Source organism: Uloborus diversus, chromosome 4 (genome assembly GCF_026930045.1).
Source record: "Uloborus diversus isolate 005 chromosome 4, Udiv.v.3.1, whole genome shotgun sequence".
Taxonomy (NCBI): domain Eukaryota; kingdom Metazoa; phylum Arthropoda; class Arachnida; order Araneae; family Uloboridae; genus Uloborus; species Uloborus diversus.
Window position 1 is genome coordinate 124,895,850 of NC_072734.1, and position 25,817 is coordinate 124,921,666.

Sequence of the window (25,817 nt, forward strand, 5' to 3'; positions counted from 1 at the left end):
CTCTTCAGAACATCTTTGGTTTGTTTCTTTCTATTTTTGAATTTTAAATGTTTCTGTATATTATATGTGAGTGTGTGTATATATGTTACCATTAAAGTACATAATGCAGTTATTTTATAGAATAGCTAGATATTCCATGAAATAACTGATTGTGTCCGTTAAAGTGTGTAATATGTTATTAATTTGACACTTTAACTAGTTATTCTATGAAATAACCAGGTATTCTATAAATTAACTAATGGGAGACTGTTAAACTGTAAAATAAACAATTTATCTAAAATGAATTATCTACATATATATATATATAGGTATTCTATAAATAAAGTAATGATAGATAATTAAAATGAAAAAGAAGCAATTTATCTAATTTATGCAGCGTATAAATGGTATTTATGGAAACATACCATAAAATTATTTGTTACAACAAGGATTACTAAAATGACACTTGGAATTACAAAGAATATTATTTCTAAAACAAAAACATTTTTTGTTGACACACTGGGTTGACACGTATGGCCTGGAATAGTTCATAAATGCAGTAGGAGAGGAAGGTAAATGTATTTGTTGAGCAAGATATATGGTGTAGATTATTTTACACTTTAACGGCTGCAGATCGTTATTTCATGAAATAACTAGTTAAACCATGAAATAACTAGGTATTCTATAAAATAACGGATTTCATACTTTAACGGTAACATATATATATATATATATATATATGTACACATATATGTGTGTGTGTGTGTGTGAGAGAGAGAGAGAGAGATGCAGAATATGCCTGGCCTGAGCACTTGAACTGGGTTTGGAGGAAATTTCTACAAAAGATATAGGTAAACAAATAGTAATAATAAATTGAGCGACATTTCGTTACATTTTGATGTCATGCAGGGAAATATTACTGGGTTATAAAAGACTAGGGCCTTAAAAATTGATGTTTTTTTTTTTTTTTTTTTTTTTTGCAACCAGTTTTTACTTTTCGTAGAATCGCTTTATATATCTGAAATTTGGCTATCAACATTGATTAGGCATATCCAACACATTTAATGTGAATACCATATTAGATTGCTAAGTTGTTTCACACAATAATTCTTTAAATATGATCAAAATACAATTTTTGGGCAAAAATATATATATATATATATATATATATTTTTTTTTAAGTTTGTTGATTGGTTGTATACATACATAGTGGAATACATACAGAAAAGTATTTTAGTTGAATATACATTTCTGAAATAAATACCCAGGTATTGGGTATTTACCCGGGCATATACCCTGGTTATTTACCCCTAAAAATAAATACCCGGGTATTTTACATCAGTAAAGCTTCTGACTACCACATTTACTGCATTAAAAGTATTATTTACCACATTAACCACCATTTTGAGTTTTGAATTATTCTCTTCTACAAAGACTTATTGGCACAAAAAGAAAACTTCAGTACTCAGATTAAATTAAAGCATGTTTAGTCTTTTTAGGAAAATTTTTGATGGCAGAAGAAAAAAGAAATTTAATTAAAAAAAATAAATAAAAGGATTAAATTTTCACATCATAATTCTCACAATTTTTAAATATAGCTGTTTTAAATAAAACATAAATCTCCAACAACTAAATTCAGTTGCCCATATAAAATCAGTTGCAGAGTCATGTAACGTAAAGTAAAATAGTGAGGCAATAGTGCAACAACAAAATATTTTCCATTTGCAGAGCCTCCTCCATCTGGCAATTATAACTATGTTCTTAAGCACGGTTTATTGCAGTCAAAAAAATAAATAGCACTAAAGATCACTTTTATAACAACACAAGTCATTTTCGAAGTTTGATACACATATTGTTGTTGCCTCAATATATGTTTGATACATATATTGAGGTTGAGAATCACTGATCTACAATATCAATATACTTCTGACATTCTATAAAACTGTATATGTCAACTGGTAAAAATAATACATTGCGAGGCACAACAGCACCTAATGCCAGTATTGGATAATTGTAATATATTGAGAAATGCGGAAAGTAGTTCCTGGGGTATGAAAAATGTAGGAACTTTTCCTTAAACATATGATTTATGAGAAACACAGAATGGTTCTTTTACCTTTTAGTAAAAATATATGATTTATAGTAAGTATAGGAACAACTGTGATCTCTGTTGATGAGATAAAGATCAAAATAGAAAAAACAATTATATAAAAGTTTTAAATAGTTTTTTTTAATAAATTTTCTGGATGAGAGCAAGACTTCCAAAACATCCTGTATATTCACATGAAATTGCAAACTTCATGAGCTAAGCTTCCATGTAAACCCTGGTAGTCATGCTAAATAAGAAAAACATTGGATTGCATGACTCCCTTTGAATCGATAGGCGCCAAAAGTGAATCAGCACCTGCTTCCATTAAGGTCCATCTTTTTAAAACAATAGTTCGAACCCTTGCAACACTTCCTGAAATATAAGTCATGCTTAAGGAGAAAGGCTTTGCAGCAACCCACCGCACCAGAAGCTGCAAGGAGATGCAAAGTACAGCAAACTTCCACTGTCAATTGGCAACAATAAGAAAAGGTCAAACCCAAGTTCGAATACAGGGAGAAAATAATTTTGCATTTGTGCTTTTTCAGAAGGTGCCAAATCGTTACCAGTGGTTCTGTGCTAGGAAGGAATGTACCATATTTAGATTTTAGTTTTAACTTGTTGGTTTTAGGATCGAGAATGTTTTAATTAATGTTTAATTTTATCTTGCCATTTTATATTTGGAATGCCACAGCTTGGTAGTCTAATCCCCTTGAAATCAGCACTAGCACCAAAACTACTAAGCACCAATTCACATGGGAGCAAGGGCGCCCATATAGGGGGGCAAGGGGGGGCTCGAGCCCCCCCCCCCCTTTGAAATTAGAACTTCCTTGCTTTTAGTACTTTTTCCTTTGCAAAAATGTAAAAACATTTCTTTTCCAGCCATTAATGAATAAGTTATCAAAAATGTCAAATTTTAATGATCTGTTCTGAAATCAGTTTCCACGGAGAAAATACCCAGCTAAACCATGGGAAAAATATTTGAGCCCCCCCCCCCCCCCCCCTTGCAACCTTTCATATGGGCGCCCATGCAAGGAAGTGAAGGAGTTATCCATTGCATTTTGAGTTGGAGTGATCAGAAAAATACGTTCACATACGTACATACATATTTACATTCCAAAAATGATCAAATCTACAGGTTAAAAAAAAATCATGAATCCAATACATATTTCTGTACTTTGGATATAGAGAAACTAAAAAAATATAATGACTAAAAAAAGAATTTCTTTGTATGTTTTAACTGTCATCACCTTGTCTTTCAGGGAACCATCTGGAACTTGGCTACCCCGACCAATCATAAAAAGAACCAATGAATGCAAAGCTTCACAAGCAGCTATTTTCACTTGACGAGAGCTAGATTTTGTAGCAATTTCTAAAATTCGAGGGAGAAAATCATCTGCAAATGGAAAGAAAACACGTAAGTGAAGTCCTCTTAAATTAATTGTTGAAACTGAAATCAACAAAAATAAAAATTTCTTGAAAATAATAATTGGGAACATTTCCTAAAGTTGTTAAGCCCTGTAATGATTCTCGAGAGCAAAAAGAAAAAAAGCCAGACCTTAAGGGAAAGCAAACTTTATCGGACATAATTAATGCAAAAAAATTATCTACTTGAAGAGGTGAGAGATTGGTGTAATTATGTGACATTTATTAAAATTTGGAGACCATCATGTAAATGTTGCTATTATGGAAGTGTAACTTTAAAAGCAAAGTACTTCATAAAATAGCACCATCAGGTTGATCACTTCCAAATTTTAGTTAATGGCAAATAACTTCCTTTTCTACACATTTTTTCAATGTCTATGTACAGTGCATAAATAGTACATATATATAGTCCTCTAGTTATTAAATACTTTCTCCCAAGTCAGTTAGCTCAGTTTCAGTTGGACTTCTGGCATTTAAGTTCAAAAATTGTTTCTATGTTGGTTTGATTAGACAAAGTCCCCAGGGTAAAAAAAAAAATTGCATAGTCATGATCAACAAGAAATTGTGTGACAAGGAGAAGGTTATCTAAACAAATTCACAATTCAAATAGGGAGCTGCAATCTGGTTAATGGCTGCTGAAAGATTGAAAAGAAACAAATCCAGTAACTTATAACCTATTTTTAAGCTTAGTGAACGAAAATTTTTCTTCCTGTTGGTGGGATTTCTCTTTTATTTTTTAAAAATTACATTAGCATCATAAGCTGTCTGAAGAATATGTTTGACCCCAAAGGAAGAATAAAATGTTTTACTTCTTTGGCAAGTTTTTCTTTTTTTAAATTCAAGCACTACAACTGCAAATAGATAGTTTCTGTAGCTATGTGGCTTGCAGCAGTATTTTGATGAAAGAGATATATTTGATAGGTTCATATCACATGAGTATCTACATGTAAGAGTTGGTAACTTAAGCAATTTAAAAAATCTGATATATTTTGATTTGGAACGACTGATGATTCACTCAATTCCCATTGGGTACATTATGGTTGAAAATGTACTTTCTTTAAAATTTTCAAATTTAACTAGAATGAAAACAAAAAAATATTAAACATAGTTACCAAAATAAATATCAAGCTTCACATCAACAAATGGAACAGAATATTTCAAGTGATTCCTGTATAGAGGATCCCATGCTATTGCTACATCGTTAACATCTTCAGTTGCTTTTTCAAAAAGCATTTTGTTGTACTTGCCCAGTTTGCCTAAATATGTAATTATCTGAAGTTGAATTTTTAAGAGAGCAGGATCATCCACAATCTAAAATGAAAGAGAAAATTGGAGTAAGTATATGCATTAGTCACTTTATTCACAACTCTGAATTAAAAAAAAAAAAAAGATACATTCCTTTTTTTTTTCTTTTGCTTCATTTAAATAGAAGTAATGGGGCAAAGTGAAATGGTGAAATATTTACTCTGCTTTTAGCACCACCTATCTGGTATTATTTTAAGTATGTAGTACCATATGTAGTCTATTCCAGTCAGTAAAAAAATGCCGCCGAAGATTAAAGCATTAAAAGTCAAAAATTATTTTTGTCACTATGAAATAATAAAGTTCTTGTTATTAGCATTTGGGTTACTCTCCAGAAAGCGTAACTTTTGAACGCAAATAATTTTCAATTTCGAAACCTTTTGTTTTCTTTATTTTTTCTTTCTTACATGAACGTGTTACCTACTTGAAGTAACCATAAACAGTGGCCCAGCTAAGTTCCAACTATTTTACTCATAAATAAAAAAATAATAAAAAAAAAATTCCTTGTTCACGGAAATAAAAAAAAAGAAAAAACTTTTAATATTTAAAAATTGAGATCAATTTAATATCAAAGTAGTAATTTTGTTAATTATGCAAACAATCAGCTATTTTAATGATTAGTGGGAACGTAATATTAAGCTCTCTTAATTAAAGTACGGCTTAATTAGTAGTTTCAAATGTATCTTTAAAAAAATATCTAGTAAATTTGAGGATATACTGGCAATTTATAATTTTGGTAGAATGCCTATTATTGATGTATTTCCCCTCCATCATTTATTTTCACCTCAGAAATAATGACATTGATAAGGTCTGTCAAGGAGGTGAGGAATTTTTCATTAATATAGGCCTAATAGATACTGTTAAAGGTTCCGGTGCAGCTTCAACTTTCTTGAAAGGACGACACAGTTCTTGAGAAAAACACAGAAGATTTATTTACACTATGTACAGGAAAGATCGTTGACAACTGCTAAATTAATCATCAGCAATTAAGCAAATATCAATCAACACCATAAACACAACAGTTACACATGTATTTACATTCAAATATGCAAAACAAAACAGTGAAATGTCTCGCAATAAACAGAGCTAATACACAGAGCAAAATAAATGCTCTTAGCCTAACGGTTCAGACGAGACTGACTTTTTATCATGCGACGGCTATTTATAAACATCGAAAAGTTTCCACATTATTCGAAATGCTTCTCGAAAATCGTAGACCGTTATCTTATTTCTTTCCATTCACAAATTTTATCATTCAGAAATGAGGGGCCCGTATACTTCAGCCGAATGTATAGGGGCTGTATATTCATTACAGGAAACTATTTACAAGTTACGTTACTACAATAATTTTAGATGACAGATAATTTAATAAACGCCAAATTTAGCTAGATTACAACAAATTAATCACAAAAATAACTAATATTTACAGAATTTGTAACAATGCACTTTTTAAGAGATTTTTTTTTTCTTCGTTGCTACAATCTGCATATGTTAAGCATATGAAAACATGTTCACTTCTTTTTTTACATTAATTTATATCCCTGAAATTCAAGTTCAGGGAAAGTAAGAAGTCAGAATAACCACACTATGTTCTTGTATTTCAACAAAAATCTCACAACTTCTTATGGCTAGTAAATAAACAATGGGACTCCCTTGTATCATGAAAATTAAATTTGATGTCATTACTGACACGTGTTAATGAGGAAGGGCATTTTGTGTTTAGGTAACGAAGGTGAGAATTTATTGTGGGACATGACTCCTTGTCCTACCAAAACAAACTAAAACACAATATTAAAAAATTAAATATACTTAAGCAATTAGTATTTGAGACACTTGTGAAAGCTGTAATAAATAAATAAGTATATACTTTTAATTAAACATGTTATTAAGCAACATAAACAGATCCTTATAAATAGATCTTTTGAATTGGTTTCATTGCAGTTTGGCGTTATGCTCTGTAAAGTGATGTAGTTGCTTGGTGAGCAAAAAGCTACCCGTTAAACAGGACTGAAAACAATTTAAAGGATCTATCCTCACTGGTAAGGAGTTGGTGATGGGGCAGGTTCTAGCGAAAATAGTTATGATGAAAGAGGAAAACAGGGAGGATGGTAGTTTGGCAGATACTTGGTGGGAAAGCTAGATATAAGATTTCAAGGCTGAGGATTTTGGAGTTTAGGATGAAGGCCTTCCTTTTTGTAGGGAAGAGTTTAAGGTTTTCTTGGCGGAGAAACTTCTAAAACAAGATTGTTTTTGATGAGATTAATTCATTTATTCACTTATTTTCTTATTCATGCATTCTTTTACTTGCTCATTTATTTTTCTTCATATATCAATCCATTTATTCATTTAATTATTTGTTTTTTGTTTCATTATCTTTTCAGTTATTCATTCAACTTTTTATTTACTGATTCTTTCGATCAAAAATATGCTTTATAATCAAATAGAAAATATTTCATTAGAAAAATATCTTATTTTTCACTTTGTCCCATGGGGGGAAAAATTTTTCCACTTTTTTTTTTTTTTTTTGAAGACTCAAATTTACTGCCAAAAATAAAAAATACTGCTTCAACACAAGTTTTATTATAAGTTCTTTCTTTATGTATTGTAATTTTTAAAACAAATTTCCGATTTGTTCATTTTGAAAAAACTCTGTCATCTTAACCATTTCACTTTGCCCCACATTCCCCTACTTTTAAGAGTTCTGTTAAGTGTTTTTCACCAAAAGTAAGAAGTCAAATTTACACCTTATATTCATACTGCTGCTACATGTAGGTCATTCAAAATTGCTGCTTAGATTTCATGTCCTAAAAAGGAAGTTCAGTCAAACCTCGCTATAGTGAACTGTCTGGGGACTCAGCAACAAGCTTGCTATAAGCGTTGGTTCAATACATACAAATTCTTTAAAAAAATATTTTCTCTTCATGTGGAAATAGTGATTTTTCTAAACCCTAATACCGAAAATTTGAATGGGACAAAAATACTTACAAAGTAAAACTTCTGCAACTGATATATTTTGCTGAAACAAATTGGTTTTGACCCAAAAGATGTCATCTCTTAAGGACGGCTCTGTTATTAGTTCAGTTAGTAGGTTTTCCTGAAGGATACTCAGTATTTTAGTAAAAGGATTCCTATTACATGCCATCCTTGGTACCAACAAATGGTAATCCTATGGCATCATGCTAAAATGTACAAAATGGCCAAGAAAAGTATTCTACTAAAAGAAAATTCACGTGTTGAACATCATTAACGAAAGAAACAAATGATTTGGAGCACTTCCTACATACATTGTAAGAGGCTCAAACAAAAGATTTCAAAAATAATTTCAAAAAAAAAAAAAAAAATTAGAAAGTCACCACTTTTTAGATTAATTCACGGTGCAATATATCCCTAATAGAATTTATTCTTAAACAAAACTAATGGAATTCTTTCAGCAAAAATTAAGCACAAACGTTATTTGCAAGACATACCTAATCATTATAATTATCTTTTGAAAAAGGAATAAAGACTTACAGAATCTAAGTGAGTTTGTCGAGATTGTCTACCAAGTTTTGCTGATATTTTATGTGTCTTCTTAGATGATTGCTTAATTTCTTTAACAAAAGGAACAGAACTGTTGCCTGTAAAAAGTAGCAATAATAGTAATAAAATAGTAAATAAATCAGTTCTAAAATTTATGGCCATATTAATACAATGCATAATAGTGAACAAAAAGTTACAACTAGAGAACATAAATCAACTCCACATTCATAGCTAAGGCTGTGCACTAGCTCAAGCATGTAATTTTATGAAAGAGGCATGACAAAATAAAATGTTAAATCTATTATCTCTTTAACTTTCAGAGTAATCTCGAAGAAAATTTAATTTATAAATATTATGTGCAAAAATAAGATCTGAGGACTATAGCACTCTTGTACTTCTTTTACTAGAAATTCAGCCTTGTATGTAACAAATGAATTTCATCATGTAATTTATGGTGAGAAATTTTAATAACATAATACATCCTTCTAAAATTTAACTAACATTTTGTAATAGGAAGAATAAAGCTATTTGGTAATATATACAGCTCTATTTTGGCCAACTTAGGATAAGAATAAAAATGGCTATTAAAAAGGGGCAGTTAAAAAAAAACTATGTATTGTTTTCTTACTTACATAAATTTTTGTTCACCGAATCCTATGCTAATGGAAAGAAACTTTCAATAATCATAATCAGATTACTACAATTGACGTGATGTTGCAAGACATTCTATATTTTATTTTATTTATTTATTAATTTATTAATTATTTCATTTTATTTATTTATTTATTTATTTTATTTTATTTATTTCCTTTTTTTTTTTTTTTTTTTTTTTTTTGAATCCATTTAAACTGTTAATACACAAAGAGCTAAATATATACACTAAATGATGTTTTCGTTGAGGAATCACTTAAGGAAATTCTCACACACACTTAGGTACGTTTGTCATATCAGTGTGTGTGTGCTTTGATTATAAACAATTTTCCTTTATTTCTCCTTTGAAATTGTCAAGAAGAAAAGTCAAAAAACGATGTAATGAGTGTTATTTTAAAAATACATAACATTGTTTTTTTGTTCCTTTCAGAAATATAACTTCTACTTTTATTCCTGCCAATAAAAAATTTATAACATGAAAGAGAAATAGACGTGCACACATTTTGGATTGCATGTATTTATTCTACTTTGTAGCTACCTACCTAACAGGACTTTTTTTTTTTCACATAGTTTAAAAATTTTATAGTTATTTCACAAACTTCCAAACTTCCACTTGAGGATGAACTCAGTTGGATAGAAAGCCGTGATTGAAAAAATGCATGCAAACAATTAAATGGCACAAAATTGCAATTAAAGGATCAGTTGAGAAAATATCATTTGAAGTTAATACAAAAAGAAAGACCACTGAAATAAAATACCTTGAGAATTGGACATCAGCAAGTACTTGTTCAGGTGAGGTAATAATCGAGGAAAATGCTTCTCCATAATACTCAAAGGAACATGATCAGACCACTTTTGAAGGGCACAAACAGCGTTTTTAGCAAGAGGTAAATAACTCATTCCAAGCTTCAAAGCATTCTAAATTTAGAAAAAAAAAACACACACATTTTCAAAATATCACATTTGATAGGAAGTAAATTTTTAAAATTTTACTCAACACTTTGACATTAATATTAGATCAAAACATTAGGGAGTAAAAACTTCTCTCAGCGACTCAATGTTAATTATCTTTTTTGAGAGATTATATTCATATTAACTGATCACTCTCCAAACAAGAATTTTATCAAACTATTGCAGTTTGCAGTTTATTTGCAATATTAATTTATTGGTTTCCTTACAAAAACTATTCTAAGGCTGTTGTTGCTGTAAATAGTTTTAAAATCCCCAGATTTAAGAATATTCAATACATATAATATTCTTAATAGAATATTGAATAATAGAAATATAAGAATACTCTTCATATTTCTATAAATAGCTTGTGGTGACTCTGCATTGTCGATGCACACTTGGCCCTTGATATTTAATAAATTTTCTTTATTCATATTTCAGTGTTATATTTTAAACACTTGGAATTTTTGATTACTTATTTTCAAAAATCCTCCAACTGTAATATCTGCCTCAAAGTGTAAAAAGAGTTTTAAGAAGCTTAGACGTTCAATCAGAACAATAATGCAAAAAATTCCAAGTATTTACTTGCACAGTACATGACTCAAAAGCAAGAAAATCCTTCAGAAGATGATTTCAAATGCAATAAGTTGAATACATATTATAATCCTTGCTGTGAAAATTTATTTTGGTTTTACACTCATAAAAAACTTTAAAAATTCCAAAAAGTGCAAACATTTCATGGATTATTTATCTCATTATGTACTACTAATTGCTGAATACATAAATTTAGTGACACATATTACGCAAGGGGATATACCAGTTTCCAATTGTTTACAATTTTGAGTCCACAGATCATTCCATCAGCACTTTTATGAATGAACTCAATTTCAGTTTCATCCTAAATTGTGACTCACAATTTCTTCAAAGCTGAGTGAGTTAGGTCAAAGAATTTTAAAGAAGTACGACTAAACATATGCTGATTTTGAAAGATGTTGGCTTGTCATTTATGGTATTGTCTTGAAACAAAAAGATTAAAAAAGTTCATTTATCATTTTATTAGCAACATGTTTTGCCATTGGTATTTGTGTCTACATTTTTCTATTGTCAAGCTACAAGAAACAGACATGTACAACACTAGTCCTGAATAAATGTCCTGTGTGAGATAAAAAGATTTAATTATAAAGTTGTATTACTTAATCCAATGAATAATGAATCTTTTCATTGCATTACTAATATCGTGTGGTGTAATGATTTTGCTTAGTCAAGATAATTTGTGTTTAATCTTGTACTTATACTTGTATGTTAATGGAAGACTTTCGACAATACAGTTTTTGGTAGTGTATCAAAAGTTGCTGAATTTTTAGTTATGAACTAGAAAGAGGGGAGGGGGGGGGGGGTGGGTGGACCAATTTCAAAGTTCATTTCAATTATCAGATTTGATGTTTTGGTTACTGCCAAAAGTATCAGGAAGATTCCAAATGGCATAGAAAAAACATACAGCATAAAAATTTTTACATTAATCTACATAAACAAATGTTTGACCAATTTTTCACGTTAAATTTTTTATGAGATATTTCAACAGAGAAATTGTCCTAAAAAACACTTATTTACTGACCTCAAGAGCAGGAATTAAAATGTCTATTTCCTTGGTTACAATTTCAATAGGTAGCACTAATAACACCTGCAAGCAAGATGCTAGTAAATCATCTTTAAATTGCTGTTGCTTCACCACAATTTCTTTAATTGCTTTAGAAAACAGCTGAAAGCTTCTATAGGTAAGATTGTCGGACTTGATGTTCTCTGTGAATGAGCTTCCATCATCCAGCACCAAATTCTGGAAAATGAACAAATAATCAAAATACTGCAAAACGTAATACGAAATACACGTATATTAATATTTGAAAGTGGAAATTTGGGTTGGAGATAAATAACAGAAAGGTGTTGCACAAATGTAACGCATACGAGTTATGATTTATTGTTCTGTAACTAAACGCAATTCACATTTTGTCACAACTTGCTGTCAGAAGATTTTTGAACCCACTGCAGAATGTGAGTCGACATACTTATGCATTAATTAACAAATAAGTATATGTTTCTTGTGATGCGTTTGAAAAGAAGCTATCCTTAAACAGAAACATTAGAGCATTTGACATACTTAAATTGGCAAATTTCTTGGCCATTTCCACTATTTTTGTAGAAACAAGAATCTCAACAAGTAGGGTCCTATCGCAATTTGTAATTGCGAAAGACATAATTTGAATTCAAGACGTCAAAATTCAAAGGAATGCTGAATGCCTTTTTTTTAGTATCACAATAAGTTGCAAAAGGTAATTAAATTTTCAGATATTAATTTAAAATATTTTTTTGATGCATGATGCCAAATCCAGGATTTTGTTCCAAAAATTGCTGATCTTTTAGAAACTCTAAGGCACAAGGCAGCTAACCACGAATTACTGCTTGATACTTAAAGCTAAAAATTTGTACACTTAGTTTCAGATGTACCTATTCAGCTAATTTGAAGATAGTTGAGTAGGGAGCAGGGCCGACCCAAGAGGGGGGCGAGCGGGGCAATCGCCCCGGGAGCCATGAAATGAGGGGGCGCATCGAAGTGCCCATTGTTTCAACGGGACACGACGACATTCACATGAAATGAGGGGCGCAGCAAGGCACCCCTCATCGTATAAAATGCCCCGATTGCATAAAATTAGGGGCGCTTTGCGGCATCCCCTCATTTCATGTATCATAGATACACAGTCAAAACCACAAAATACAGAATCATTGCAATGATTCTCTATTTTTTTTTCCTGGGGCACGAAAATATTCCTCTCTCTGACACCAAAACATTAGTTTACTTCGTATCATTGAAGCAGATACAATTTCTGAGAATATAACTGTTTAAAATCAAACAAAAGGCACTTCGCCTTTGTCTAGTTCTCACCAAATTTGCTTGAATTCTGAAACCCTGTGTGCAGTGATGTAACCAGAAAAAGTTTTAAGGGGGCACATTGAAAAAACAAAAAACAGATTTTTTTTTTAATCTGATAAGAAAAAAGGTCATAACGAGCCCATTCAAAAGTTTGAAAGTTTGGAAAACGCAATTTTAGGCCTTAAAAATGCGACTATAGGCCATGTTTATTGACGTTAGGAAGGGAGCTCAGAAATTGTTTCCGATCGATTATATTTTAAAAATAGATTGAAATCATTTCCTTCTCCCCCTGCAAGTTTTCGAAATTGAAGTTTCAAAAACGCAACTTTAGACGAACTTTGAAGATTTTATGAAAGGGAGAATCTGGAGCATTTCCCAGGAAAATTGTTTAAAATTATGGTTCAAAAACTTTAAGCCATGCTTTACATTCAGGGGCAATTCCTACATTGTGCGAATATTTTCTTAAACTTGTCTTAAAACGCAATTTGCAAGGCCATATTTTATAATATTAGGACCAGTGATTTTTCGAAATTAGAGCTCCAAAATGCAATTCTGAGCGATTTTCGATGTTGTTGAGTATTTGTGGGCTTCTCCTTACAAATATTTGATGCAAAAAAATAACATCTTTTTTTATAACACATATGAAAGTTGGTATTAAGTTGGTACAAGTAAAACCACAAAAAACTTTTGAAAAGAATCATTGGATGAGTCCAGATCGAAATCTAATTTTGATGTAATTTACTACGATAAATACATTTTCTAATTATAATCAGCAACTTATTTATTTGTGTTCTTAGTTTGATCAATATGAATAACCAATTCAGTTTTAATTGTTAGTTTTTTATCAAGTACGATAAGATTTTACTAGATAAATATTTGGATTTTTAACATTTCTATTTTTCAAAAAGTTTTTAGGGCATTAATGTTTCACAAATATTAGAAACATGTTCATTGCTTGCCTTTTAATTTGTATTATGCATAGCCTTCTCTGATTGTTCTGTTCATTAATATGTAAGAAATTCAAGTCTGTATTATGCACTGATGTTATAGCTAACTTGATTTTTCTGTGTGTATGGGGGGGCGCCAGGAAACTTTCGCCCCGGGCGCCGTCAGAGCTTCATACGGCCCTGGTAGGGAGCATCTCTAAAATCTGTACAATTCACAACACATTTTGATACACATATTTATAATAAAACAGAAAAAATATGCACTTACATTAAAGTATCCTATTTCTACACATATGGACAAAGCCAATGAAAGAAGTTTATAAAATCCACTGTGATAAGGGTGCCTAAAAAAGAATGTACATAATAATAAACTTCACAACTTCTAGAAAAACACGAGAGACAGTCAAACTCTAAAGTATCAAGTTTATAACCTAAACCAGTGGATCCCAAACTTTTTTCGTGAACATACCATTACAGAATTAAAATTACCATTACATTAAACCATTGAAAATTATTGAACTTAAAAATGAAAACTTTATTTAAGGAAAAGAGAAACTAATCCATATTTTTCCTACACAAAGGGCGGGAGGGTCTGGCCCTTTTCCCAGAGAAATGCTCCAAATTTACGTCAAAAGTAAATTTGGAGCATTAGAGCAACGTTTCTCTATATGAAAGCATAAAATTAGAGAAGGGTTTTTGCATCAGTCATGCCCTTACACCTGCTTTCACAGATAAATAAAGTAAAAAAAGGCATGAAAACTTCATGATCATAAATTTCTTCCCAGTTTGAGGATATTTGTATGGGAATAAATTCAAATATCAGTTAGGCATAACAACTAGAATCTAATTTTAATGAATTCGTCATTCCCTCACTAGTGAGAGCATGACACTTAAGTGAGTTTATAATGCTGAGGGTATAATGCTATTCAAAAAATATTTTTGTTTAACAGGACCAGTATTTTCCCCTAAAGCCCTTACATATATCTATCTCTATAAAATGTTTCATCTGATTCCACCCACTTTAATTTTACTGAACTTATTAAGCTCAAAATGACTGTTTTTATGAGAATGACCCATATGTTAACATGTTATTATAGCAATACATTTTACCTTACCTCTACATGTGACTTACTTTGTAATATAAAAGATCATTTCTCGACCAAATGGGTAAACCCACTTTGAAAACAATTCCATACAATTTTCCGTCAACAAGTCCCTAAAATTAAGTAATTATTGAAGCAAAAAAGTACAAAGTATAGTTACTAATAATGTAAGAAAATCAAAAAGCAGATAAGTATGTTTTCAAAAAGTCAGCATTTAGTAACTACAAAAAACTTAATCAGCAAACACTAAATGAAAATAAATCAATAAAAAATAACATGAACTGAAAAGGTTACCCTCTATCTGGAGGTTTGCAGTAAGGGGGAAAAAAACATGTTAAATAGTTCCTTGAAATTATGTTATAAAATTTTTTTTAAATAATCCTTTCTAAAAGCTAGGACACATAGGGTCTCCAGTACATGACTTTCTTGGGGTTTCTATTTTTATGTAAAAGAAAGGAGGAGGCCAATCACAACTGAGCATGTGGACGCCTTGGAATGTTAATCTTTAATTTTAAATGCAGAGGGAAATAAAAATCCAAATGTCTGAAAAAACATACAAATACAAATACAAATACAAATACAAATGTGACGACCAGCAACAGGCACTGGGCCCAGCTAGGCTGGTCCTAGTCAATTAATTAGTCCCCAATGAAGATCAATGGCCCTCTTAAAGCTATCCACTCCCTTGCTCATTACCACCTCTTCCGGTAAGCTATTCCAAGTGCCCACGACCCTGCTAAAGTAGTAGTTTTTCCTGATTTCCAAGTTAGCCTGAGATTTAAATAGCTTAAAACAATGACCCCTTGTCCTGCTTTCCCCGCAAAAAGTTAATCCATTTACATCTTTCATTTTGATAAATTTAAATAACTGAATCATGTCCCCTCTGACTCTCCTTTGCTCCAGGCTATACATGTTAAGCCTATTAAGTATGGTTGTGTAAAAAATACCTTCTCCTTCAAAACACACACACACACATATATATATATATATATATATATATATATATATATATATATATATATATATATATATGTATATATCTTAATATATAAAAATCAATGTCCTGAGATAACATATATATATATATATATATATAATATATATATATATATATATATATATATATATATATATATATATATATATATATATATATCAACGCACAGCCGAAACCGCTGAAGCTTCAGACTTGAAATTTGGCAGGCATGTCCGCATGATTACGAAAGTAACCACTTAGAAAGGATTTTTCGAAATCTCAATTAGATCAGGAGAAATTAATTAAAACCTCTTAATTTCTGAGAAATTAAAACCTGTCATTGAATTCAAATCCCTTATTTTCGAAGGCTTTCCTCCATTCAAATCATTATTCAGTACTTCATCTCAACTTTTGGTCGATAGCGAACTATGAATTTCAGAGCCCGATCATCCTGACATTGAACATGGGGCACTTTTCTATTTCAGGACTCGCTTAGGGCCCGACTAAGATTTTTGAAGACATTGGGCTCGAAATTTATTTTGTGCCCTCCACCCCCCCATTCCCGCTTTTTTTATATGTTGAACCAATAAAATATTTCAATACTTGCGTTTTTACACAACCATACTAAATTTGGTGGTACCACAATATAATACATACATTTAAAAAGTAGAAGAGATATAGTAGTATACGATAAATATATAAAATGGGGTTAAACTTTGCCCGTTGCAGTGAACCGTAAATACCAAAATTATCTATGATATAACTTTTAATAATAAATACAGACTAAATTTGGAGTACTTTTCTGATTTACAAAGAGATCACATTTTGAAATGGAATTTTTATCAGCAAATAGATTTTTTCCTTGTTTTGGCCATTTGCAAAACTATCCATTATATCATTGTATTCTAGAATCTGAGTGAAATCATTATTTATTTTTAATTAGCATGATAAATTAAGGGGATTATGGCCCCTTCCGAAATCTAAGAGGAGGGGCCTGTGCCCCGCATGCCCCTGCGGTAATCAGGCTCTGATGAATTTGATATTGTTTTTGTTTCTCATGTGGTTCTTCGAGGCTTTTCTCAAGTCAAATCGTAATGTTTCTGTCTTTTGCTTTCATTTTTTCAAAACTAGAAACGAAGTTTTTAAGAACATTATCACAGGCGGACTATCCTTTTGAATTTAGAAGAGTGCAGTTTCCTGTTAAAGTTTGCTTTGCAATAACCATTAATAAGTCACAAGGACAGATATTAAAAGTAGCAGGGACCGATTTAAGAGAAGACTTTTTTTCACACGGTCAATGTTATATAGCTTGCTCCAAAGTCAGTTCATCAAGCAGCTTAATAATTTTAGCACCAGAAAAAAAAACTAAAAATGTTGTATACAAAGAAGTTCTTGCTTAAACATAGGTATATCAATAAAATGTGGATGGCCTGTGTTTGCAAAGATAATCAATACTTTAAAAGGATCGTTAATAACAGTTAAAGATCGGTTAAGGACAAAGGCATATATGTAAGGAATCCAGGGGCCCCGGGATCCTCCCCAAATTAGAAAAAGTTATAGGTAATAAGTAATTATTATAGGGGATTTTCGGAACTAGGTGCACCAAGCACTGTTAACCCCTGCTAATTCCATTACCCGAGCAATGCCGGGTACGGGAATGCTAATATATATATATACACATACATACATATATATATACATACATATATATATATATATATATATATATATATATATACATATATACACACATATATATATATTTAAAAAAAAGAGAGAGAGCGAAATTCCCAAACAGCCACAAGCAAACAAAAAATCACACCTTTTGATTGGAATTTTAAAAAGATCAAAAGCAAACAAGGATTTCTTACTCTCAAATTAGGCGATTAATGTGGAAATTATGCTTAAATTGGAATTAAGAGGAAAAAAAGGTAAAGATCCATTTAAAAAAAAAATGCTTTTTTTTGCACATCGATGCACAGTACAATCCAAATGAAAAAGTTTCGTTGCCCTCCTCGTATAATTAGTAATGAAAACTGGGAGATACAGCATTTAGTGTTAACATTTTCACTACGTCAATTATGATTGCTAAAATAACTTTCTTTAATGTGTGGCAAAAAAACTCAAATTCTTCAGTAACAAAATAATTAATAGGAAAGATATTTTGATTTATTTACTTATTTAATGGAGACTTTGTTATAATTATTAGACTATGTATATGATGATCATTTCACACACAATTTTACTGCATCAGCAATAATTTTAACATTAATTAAAGATAAGAAAAATGAAAAAAAAAATGAAACAATTCATTGTAATATATTTTGATTTCTCCTGTTGTGCAGATCCTCATTACACCACACCTATCTTACACAAAACAGATGCTTTATAATAAGACAGTAGCTGATTTTCTCTAGTAAATAATACAGTAGAATCTCGAAAATCCGAGTCTTGTAAGTTCGAGTTTCCGCTTAATCCGAGGTGCTTCATTTACATTTTAAGTCTAATTTTTTAATTGCTAAAAATGATTTTCATTAGAATCTGATATAAATCTTTAGCTTCTGTAAACTTATTTAATTACAAACAATAAATATTAATAAAAATGTTTTGAGAGGTTGGTATCAATGACACTCTCTAAACGGAACGAAATATTCATTGACTGCAAAATATGGATTAAGAGATACCTCTTAATCCATATTTTGTGGATTAAGAGAGAGAAGAAAAAATAACTTGACACATTAAAATTAGCGTTGGTTAGCCCCAAGGAACGAGAAAACATGCCTTTTGGACAATAGCAGTCAAAAAAGGAGGTTCAAAATTTGATTCTGTACGAATTGAATATACAAAATTCCTGCCTTATGCAACAAACTGTTTCTGTGTTACACCGGATACATATATTATACATTACATACGTGCGAAAGAACATAGATACAGAAGTTAAGACAAAACATGTTGAAATTGATTCCGGCATAGTCAAAATACATATTAGTTCCCTACGAATTTGTAGGCATAAAATACGGACCAACATCATGAAAAAGAAGTCAAAATTCGTTTTTAGGTAATTTAAAGTGAAATTATACTGAAATTTGTGTGATATATTTTTCGTGAAAACATAGCTCTTTTTCTTTATGTAAGGAAATAAAAAGGGGTTGGTAATCCTTATGTCGTTCAAATAATGTGAATTTTTAGTCTGAAAGAATTTTCTGGATAATACGAGTTTTGAATAATTGGAGGTGAGGTGAGCCCCAATTATCTTGGATTTTTGAGACTCGATTGTAGTTAAACACAGATTGTCTTTCTTAGTTCCTCTCTTTTCCACCCCTTAATGACCTGATTTTAATATAGCCCCGTAGAAAAAACAATGTTTGCGACAAATAGCTCTAAAAACCATTAAATGATCATGAATTAATTGTTTTGGCAATTTTTTGTAGATACATTGTCGAACAGATGTAACATTTTCATTTGACACATGATTTCTTACATAGATTAACTATAATAATGCAAGCAGAAATGAAATTAAAAGTTTTTATATAAATTAATAAAATTAAATACTATACCTGAGAAAATCTACAATGTTTATAAAAATATAGTAATCGGTAATGTTACTGGGGTACATTCCATTCAAAGGATCCGAAGAAATATCAATTTCTTCATCAAATGCTTCATCTGCACGCTATAAATAATTTCAAGAAAAATGAATAACCAATAACAATACAGAGATAATTCAAACCAGGCAAATCACGGCTTATTATAAGCAACAAACAAGAACTAAATTTGTAATTCACAAGTATTTGGGATTGGGTATGAAATAACTAATAAACAGCATGGAAGACTTGAGATAAAATTTAACTTTTTAAGATATCCTGCTTTATAATGCAGGGTTCCCACTAATGACTGATTTATTGAGTGACAATAAATTGAGTTACTGAATAATTGATTAAATGACTGTTTGCATAGACTAAATGGAATGAATAAATGAATGACTTACGAATGGGTAATTGGATTGGTTGATTGAATGAATGAGTAATAGGTAATTATATATTTATATATATAAATGAAGGAAGGATTAAATGAATTATTTGATTCAATGTTTGAAGGACTTTCTTCAATGCGAAACTGCAGAAGGGATTTTAATTTTACCACGGATTTTCAGAGCCAGACGAAAATCCAAGGGATCTTTATCTTTTACATGCCGTGTAATCATATGACATGGGCATTATCTATTTTCTGCATCTTGAAAATTCATTGACTGGCACACTTGGACCACAGGTCAAAAACCCTGGACCAAAGGCATATGAGGCCAATGCTTTACCACTATGCCAACTAGCCCCCCATCAGGTTTAAAGTAATCTGAATTAAATTTGAATCATATTACTTCAGTCAACTAGTTAAGGAATTGAAAATTAAGTTGTTTTCTTAGCCAATTCCCAACACTGCTTTCTAGTCACTAACTGAATAAGAGAAAAAAATCCTTTAGGATCTCAAAGGCTTACAAAACGAGTACACATGTAAGATGGACGAGATACAAATTGGCTGATGCAAAAAATTTTCTCACTTTGTTTCTTTGAAGCGTTAAATCTAATTTACTAATAATACTAAGGCTAGATTTCAATATTTCATCATAGATGCATTCCATCAAATGTTGCCTCTCTTCAACAGCAACACCGATTGCACTCAATTCCTGCAAGAAAATATTGAAAAAAGGGTGGTTTTATTTTCATAAATACATACTCCAAATATTTAGAATTGTTTTCAAATTACGTGAGAAAAATATTGTTGATTTTGAAAGCAGTTTATCATGGTTGCATAAGTGAAAAAACAAAGTCAAATGCTATGCTTGAATTTATTAAACTGAAAAAAAAAAAAAAAAAAACATTAAGCCTTTCTGAAATGAATTTTATTCTAAAAGTTTAAGAAAACTTATTTTAGGTTTTTTCTAATCATAAGAAACAAGGGGGGATCTGCTACTTGTAAAGCAGATCCTCAGTCTGGTCTAAGCTTATGGTGCAACATATTCTTGCAAGCAGATCACATTATCACATAACATAAAAATGTTTTGAAGGTGAAACATTTAAAAAACAACTTTGTGTGAAAATTTTACCTTGTTCTACTTATATATACATTTCATTATATTGCACAATTCAGTGTTTTACCCGAGTAATGCTTTTCTGAGGTAATTAAAATAGTAACAGTTCAAATTTTGAAAAACTCAAAAATTTTAGTAGCTTCTAGATTTAAAAGTAATAAATGCTGAAGTCTCCCTTGTTCATGCTACATTTTTTTACCAGGAATTTGAAGTTTCAGTTAAATTTTCTTTGGGGTGTTGTTGCTTGACTGAAATAACTGAACTTGAATCAAAACGGCTCCCATGTAGTTTTTTGTTGCTACCTACAGATGAAAAGTCAAAGTACCTTGCCATAAAAACTGAGCACAGTCATCATCGGCTAGTATTTTCAAATAAATCTATCGATGTAAGCCAAACTTTGGGATGAAGTTGTCATTAAAAAAACTGCATTCTAAAATGCATGTAGTTCACATTTTTACAAAGAAAAGAGCTACACAACCTAGGACTTTTCAGATTTATACTCAGCAGGAAAAAAAAGGGATGCCCAAAATGCATAATGTACCATTTTTCATGATTGTGTGACTTGCACACAAAAGAAATTTAAACATCAAAAAATGTCAAAAACAAATCCCTCCCCCCTAAAAAAAAAATTTAACACATAACCCCTTAAACTTTTACAATTTTAAATGTATTTATAATCCACTAATCAAAAAAAAAAATTTTCCCTTTTCAAAAACTACTACATTTTTGAAATAAAATAGAAGTTTTCAAAAACAAGAAAAACAAAACGCGTATTTTTGCACTCACAAAAAAATTTTGTGCGTCTGAATAAACAATTGTGATTTCAAAAATAAATGCTGCACAGCCTAAGTATTAAATGTACAATGTACATCAATTAAAAAAAAAGCAAAAGCTGAAATTCATGCAAAATTTTGTTCTAACTTATACCTATCGATACATTAGCATAAAAAAGTAACTGAGTAGGAAATTACATATTTTACCTTTAGCTGAACAACATTTAAAATATTTTTCCACAAATAGATATAATCCTTATATGTTGTTACATTAAGAGTTGATTCAAATTCATTTTTCCCTTCCTTAGAGCTTTCCTTCAGTGCTTCTGCTTCTACAACAACAGGATGAGAGCAAGTCTTAACAATTCCTTGGGTAACTACCAGAAAGGAAAAATAAGAAACATTAAAAGATGTGTAGCATGGAAAATTTTTATCAAGTTGTATAATTTACTTTTTGGAAATGCAATTTTTTCATTAGGTTATTATTACAAATATTAGGCCTTTTACTGATTTTGACAATTAAAAAAGGCTATTGAAATAACCATAGTTCAAAATTGTTTTTCAAATTGTTTTTTACTACATCAAGAAGCGATAAGCTATGGTGCCCATGCATCCCCAGAAATATATGTTCACTCTGGGACAAATACAATGTGCTAACAATAAAAAACTGAAAATAATCCAGGGGACAAAGTATGTTTTTAATTAAGAAGCATTTATTTTCACAACTGCAAATTAAAATTACAAAACTCAACTAAACGCAAAATCAGCAGGATGAAAATATCTGAATCATAAAAGGGAAAATGAAAGTATGCAATTTTATAACGCATAGTAATAGGTAAAATAAAATATACTCATGATCAAAAAAAAGTCTTTCAATGACGTTTGAATTGTCTTCAGTCTCCGCAAATTGTTTATAAAACTTTCCTATTTGTATTGTTTAAGAAAATTGTCAGCAGTGCCTCTGTGCTGCACCACAAGTCCCAAGACATGTAGAGACTCATTTCTGCAGCAGTTTCAGGATTTTGCACAACATCATCATCAAGGATTTCATCTTTATCTGATATAGTATCATCGTTTTCCTTCATAGCGGAACAAGATGTAACTTGGCAGACATCTTTATCAGACATTGTTGTAGTCAACTTGGATGTTTTCACTTATGGGCATCCACATTCAGCAAAATTATTAATCATATTGGATGGTATGTGTGATGCATCCCCGATTCTGGCTGTGTGGCTTCATCCAATTTCATAAGATTGAACCCTCCATGTGAAAAACAATTACGAACTGTTGCTTCGAACACTCTCCTAAGCCATTGCTAAAAATGAAGTGTCTGGAGGAGATTCATTTTCTTTGCTGAATTGTTAACATTCTGTGGATTCGCATTTGAATTTCGATTCATACCTCACATTCCAGAATGAAAATTACATCAAACTTTCAGAACTTCAGTACATATTGTTACAAATACTTATTTGTCATGTATTTATCAGGACTTCAATGTATTACAATACAAATCAAAAGGAACTTTATAAGTACTAATGATTTTAAAAGGGATTTTTGAGAATTTATTTTTTTTAACTAAACATTTTTAACCATATTGTATGTTGTAAATGCATTTTTAACTAAAAATAAAAAAAAATCTATCATTACTTGCAAAAAGTATCAACAAATGAATTACCAATTTCAGAAAGAAAATCTTCAAATATTTCTCCCTTAGGTTTTACAGACAACAATATACGAATGACTGCTTTTGGCGCAATAAAACTGTAAGCAGATGGAATTTTGGGAAATTTATCAATCTGAAACAATACTAATTTCACTAAAGACAGTCGGACATTTTCAGGCACCTGAAATTAAATAAGAATTGCCATTAACAAAGACAATTTTCCAGTCCAAGCCTTATAAACTCAATAAATAGCAATGAAAGAAAACTTACAAAAGCTATTTCTGTTATAATTGATGACAAAGCTTCGATATAACTTGGCAAAACCATTATCTTGTCATCTAAATCTTCGCTATCGCTAGATAAAAAAAAGCACGCATTCTTAGTGGCATTAAAATGATTTACTTTTAAACATACTTTAAGCATTCATTGCTAAATCATAAATAAAAGAAAAGGATCACTAAAATTTCATTTTTCTAAAGAGCAGTATTATAGCTTATGAAATACGCCGCCGGCTCAGTAAATTCCAGCCAAGGACTGCAGTTTCGTGCTTATTAGCACTCATCAGCCCGGCATAGGAGTGACTGAGCTGGAGGTGGAAAACCTCTTAAGGAAGACTAAGTGCCAAACAAACTGGTATCTAATACAGAATTAGCACTGACCAGACGAGTGACCGAAACAATGGTTCGGTTCAACTCGAATATTAAAGGCAAGGCAGGTATATTCAGTAAGTTATCGCCCTATAGCCAGGGCTAAGGCAGAAAGCTCTGCAGTCCTCGGCTGGAATTGACTGAGCCAGCGGTGTATTTTTGCCTTAGCCCTGGCTATAGGGCAGTAACTTACTCAATATATTATAGCTTAATATAAAACACAAATCAACATTGTGTTTGATACTAAGTAGGGCATAGGTACGCATTCATTCAGTCTGTACATAACATGCTATTAAAGGCAGCTTTAAAGGTACTTTTTAGATTAGGCATTTAAAATTTTGCTTCTATTAAATTTACAAACAATAATGAGTGCCTAGTAAACATTTAAAAGCGTATGCACACTAGGGATGCTAGCACTGCTATGGCACCAATTTATCAGCAGTAATCAGTGATAGATCATAATCCACCACTTTGCTGATTATTTATAATCAGCTAATTTTCACTGATTAACCGGTTCGGGATGAACGACGCATATTTACGGCACCGCCAGGTGGCTTTTCAGAGACGAAAGATGCACCCTTGTGTAACCGCGGATACTACACAGCCATCCGAAAAACGCCAGTCTGCATCCTGGTTTCGGAACGAAATGTTTACTATTAGATGGCGTTGTTCCGTCCAAATGATTGGTCTCGAACATTGGTATTTCTCTTCTGACGTCAGAATGGGATCTGTCAAAAGTTTGTGATTTATTGGATTTTGTTAACGAAACTATAAATATGTATCAGCAAGTGAAAAGGGAAATGCATACTCATTTTCAAATGGCTGTTTCTAGTTTCAATTCCATTTATAATGAGATTTCATGGGAGATCTTCTAGCAAGGGGTTTAACTTTTAGATTCATTTGTGTAGCCATTGTATACACGTCATCTTTCTGAGGAGGAAATATCTAAATTTATGACATCCATCTAGGGATATTTCAAGCGACATTGAAACTACAAATTATTTTTATTGGAGTTCTTCATACAGTAGTTACTTTCTAAAATCATAAACTGAAAAAGAAGGCAAAGAACTTAGACAGAGATGTGTCCTTCGCTCGAAGCACAATAAAAACCGTAACACAATCTATGAGTGCGCGATGCACGTTGATCAGTGCTTTGAAATTTTTCATGCAGCTTCAAAATATTAATTGTTACAATATTCTTGAAAAATTCCATAATATTAAGTGCAAATATTTTTCCTGTTTTGTACAAAATATATTGTTTAATTTTGGTATTTTTAGTTATAGTAAAAAACAATATATTTTGCATTTTTATTGTTAAATATCAATTATTTTCATAAAACATAATATGTTAAAAAATTGTTTCATTTCTACGTAAAGTATACATTTTTTCCATTACTATGTAATGCGTTCTTTCCGAAATTGCATATTAGGCTTAGCAGGAGAAATTGCCGCCGACCTATACGCACAGTTCATGTGCAACAGCTGCCGTCCTGAGAGAGCACTATTGTCTGCGGGCTGCTGTCCCGAACGGGTTAATTGACCGAAAAATCTTTTTAATTAAAATTACTTTGAGTACCCAGAAGTAAAAAACTATGCTAAATGAGTGCATAAACGATGTATAAATGCAATTTCCCGCAGCAAATACAGAATTTAAAAAAGTAAATTATTTAGTTTTTAAAACATTTAGTCCTTCATCAAGATTTAGTGGTGAATTTACAGGTTTGGGAACCTGTCCAATGGCTTTTTTGGGGGTCCCCTTTGTCTATCACAGAACTATGTAAAACAT

The 25,817-nt window shown here is 31.1% G+C and overlaps 1 protein-coding gene across 1 annotated transcript in view; it reads right to left on the reverse strand.

The window, feature by feature from the left end:
• The window catches only part of LOC129220818 (DNA-dependent protein kinase catalytic subunit-like), a gene marked incomplete at its 5' end in the record, with an annotated part of 269,314 nt that overhangs the window by 210,060 nt on the left and 33,437 nt on the right, over nt 1–25,817 (reverse strand). Inside the window, 13 exons of the mRNA XM_054855249.1 lie at nt 3,316–3,461; nt 4,603–4,801; nt 8,303–8,409; nt 9,721–9,880; nt 11,526–11,721; nt 12,358–12,373; nt 14,048–14,127; nt 14,916–14,999; nt 19,420–19,535; nt 20,418–20,543; nt 21,929–22,098; nt 23,397–23,565; nt 23,655–23,739. Coding sequence (XP_054711224.1) covers nt 3,316–3,461; nt 4,603–4,801; nt 8,303–8,409; nt 9,721–9,880; nt 11,526–11,721; nt 12,358–12,373; nt 14,048–14,127; nt 14,916–14,999; nt 19,420–19,535; nt 20,418–20,543; nt 21,929–22,098; nt 23,397–23,565; nt 23,655–23,739 — 1,654 coding nt within the window. The remainder of the gene's footprint in view (nt 1–3,315; nt 3,462–4,602; nt 4,802–8,302; nt 8,410–9,720; nt 9,881–11,525; nt 11,722–12,357; nt 12,374–14,047; nt 14,128–14,915; nt 15,000–19,419; nt 19,536–20,417; nt 20,544–21,928; nt 22,099–23,396; nt 23,566–23,654; nt 23,740–25,817) is intronic.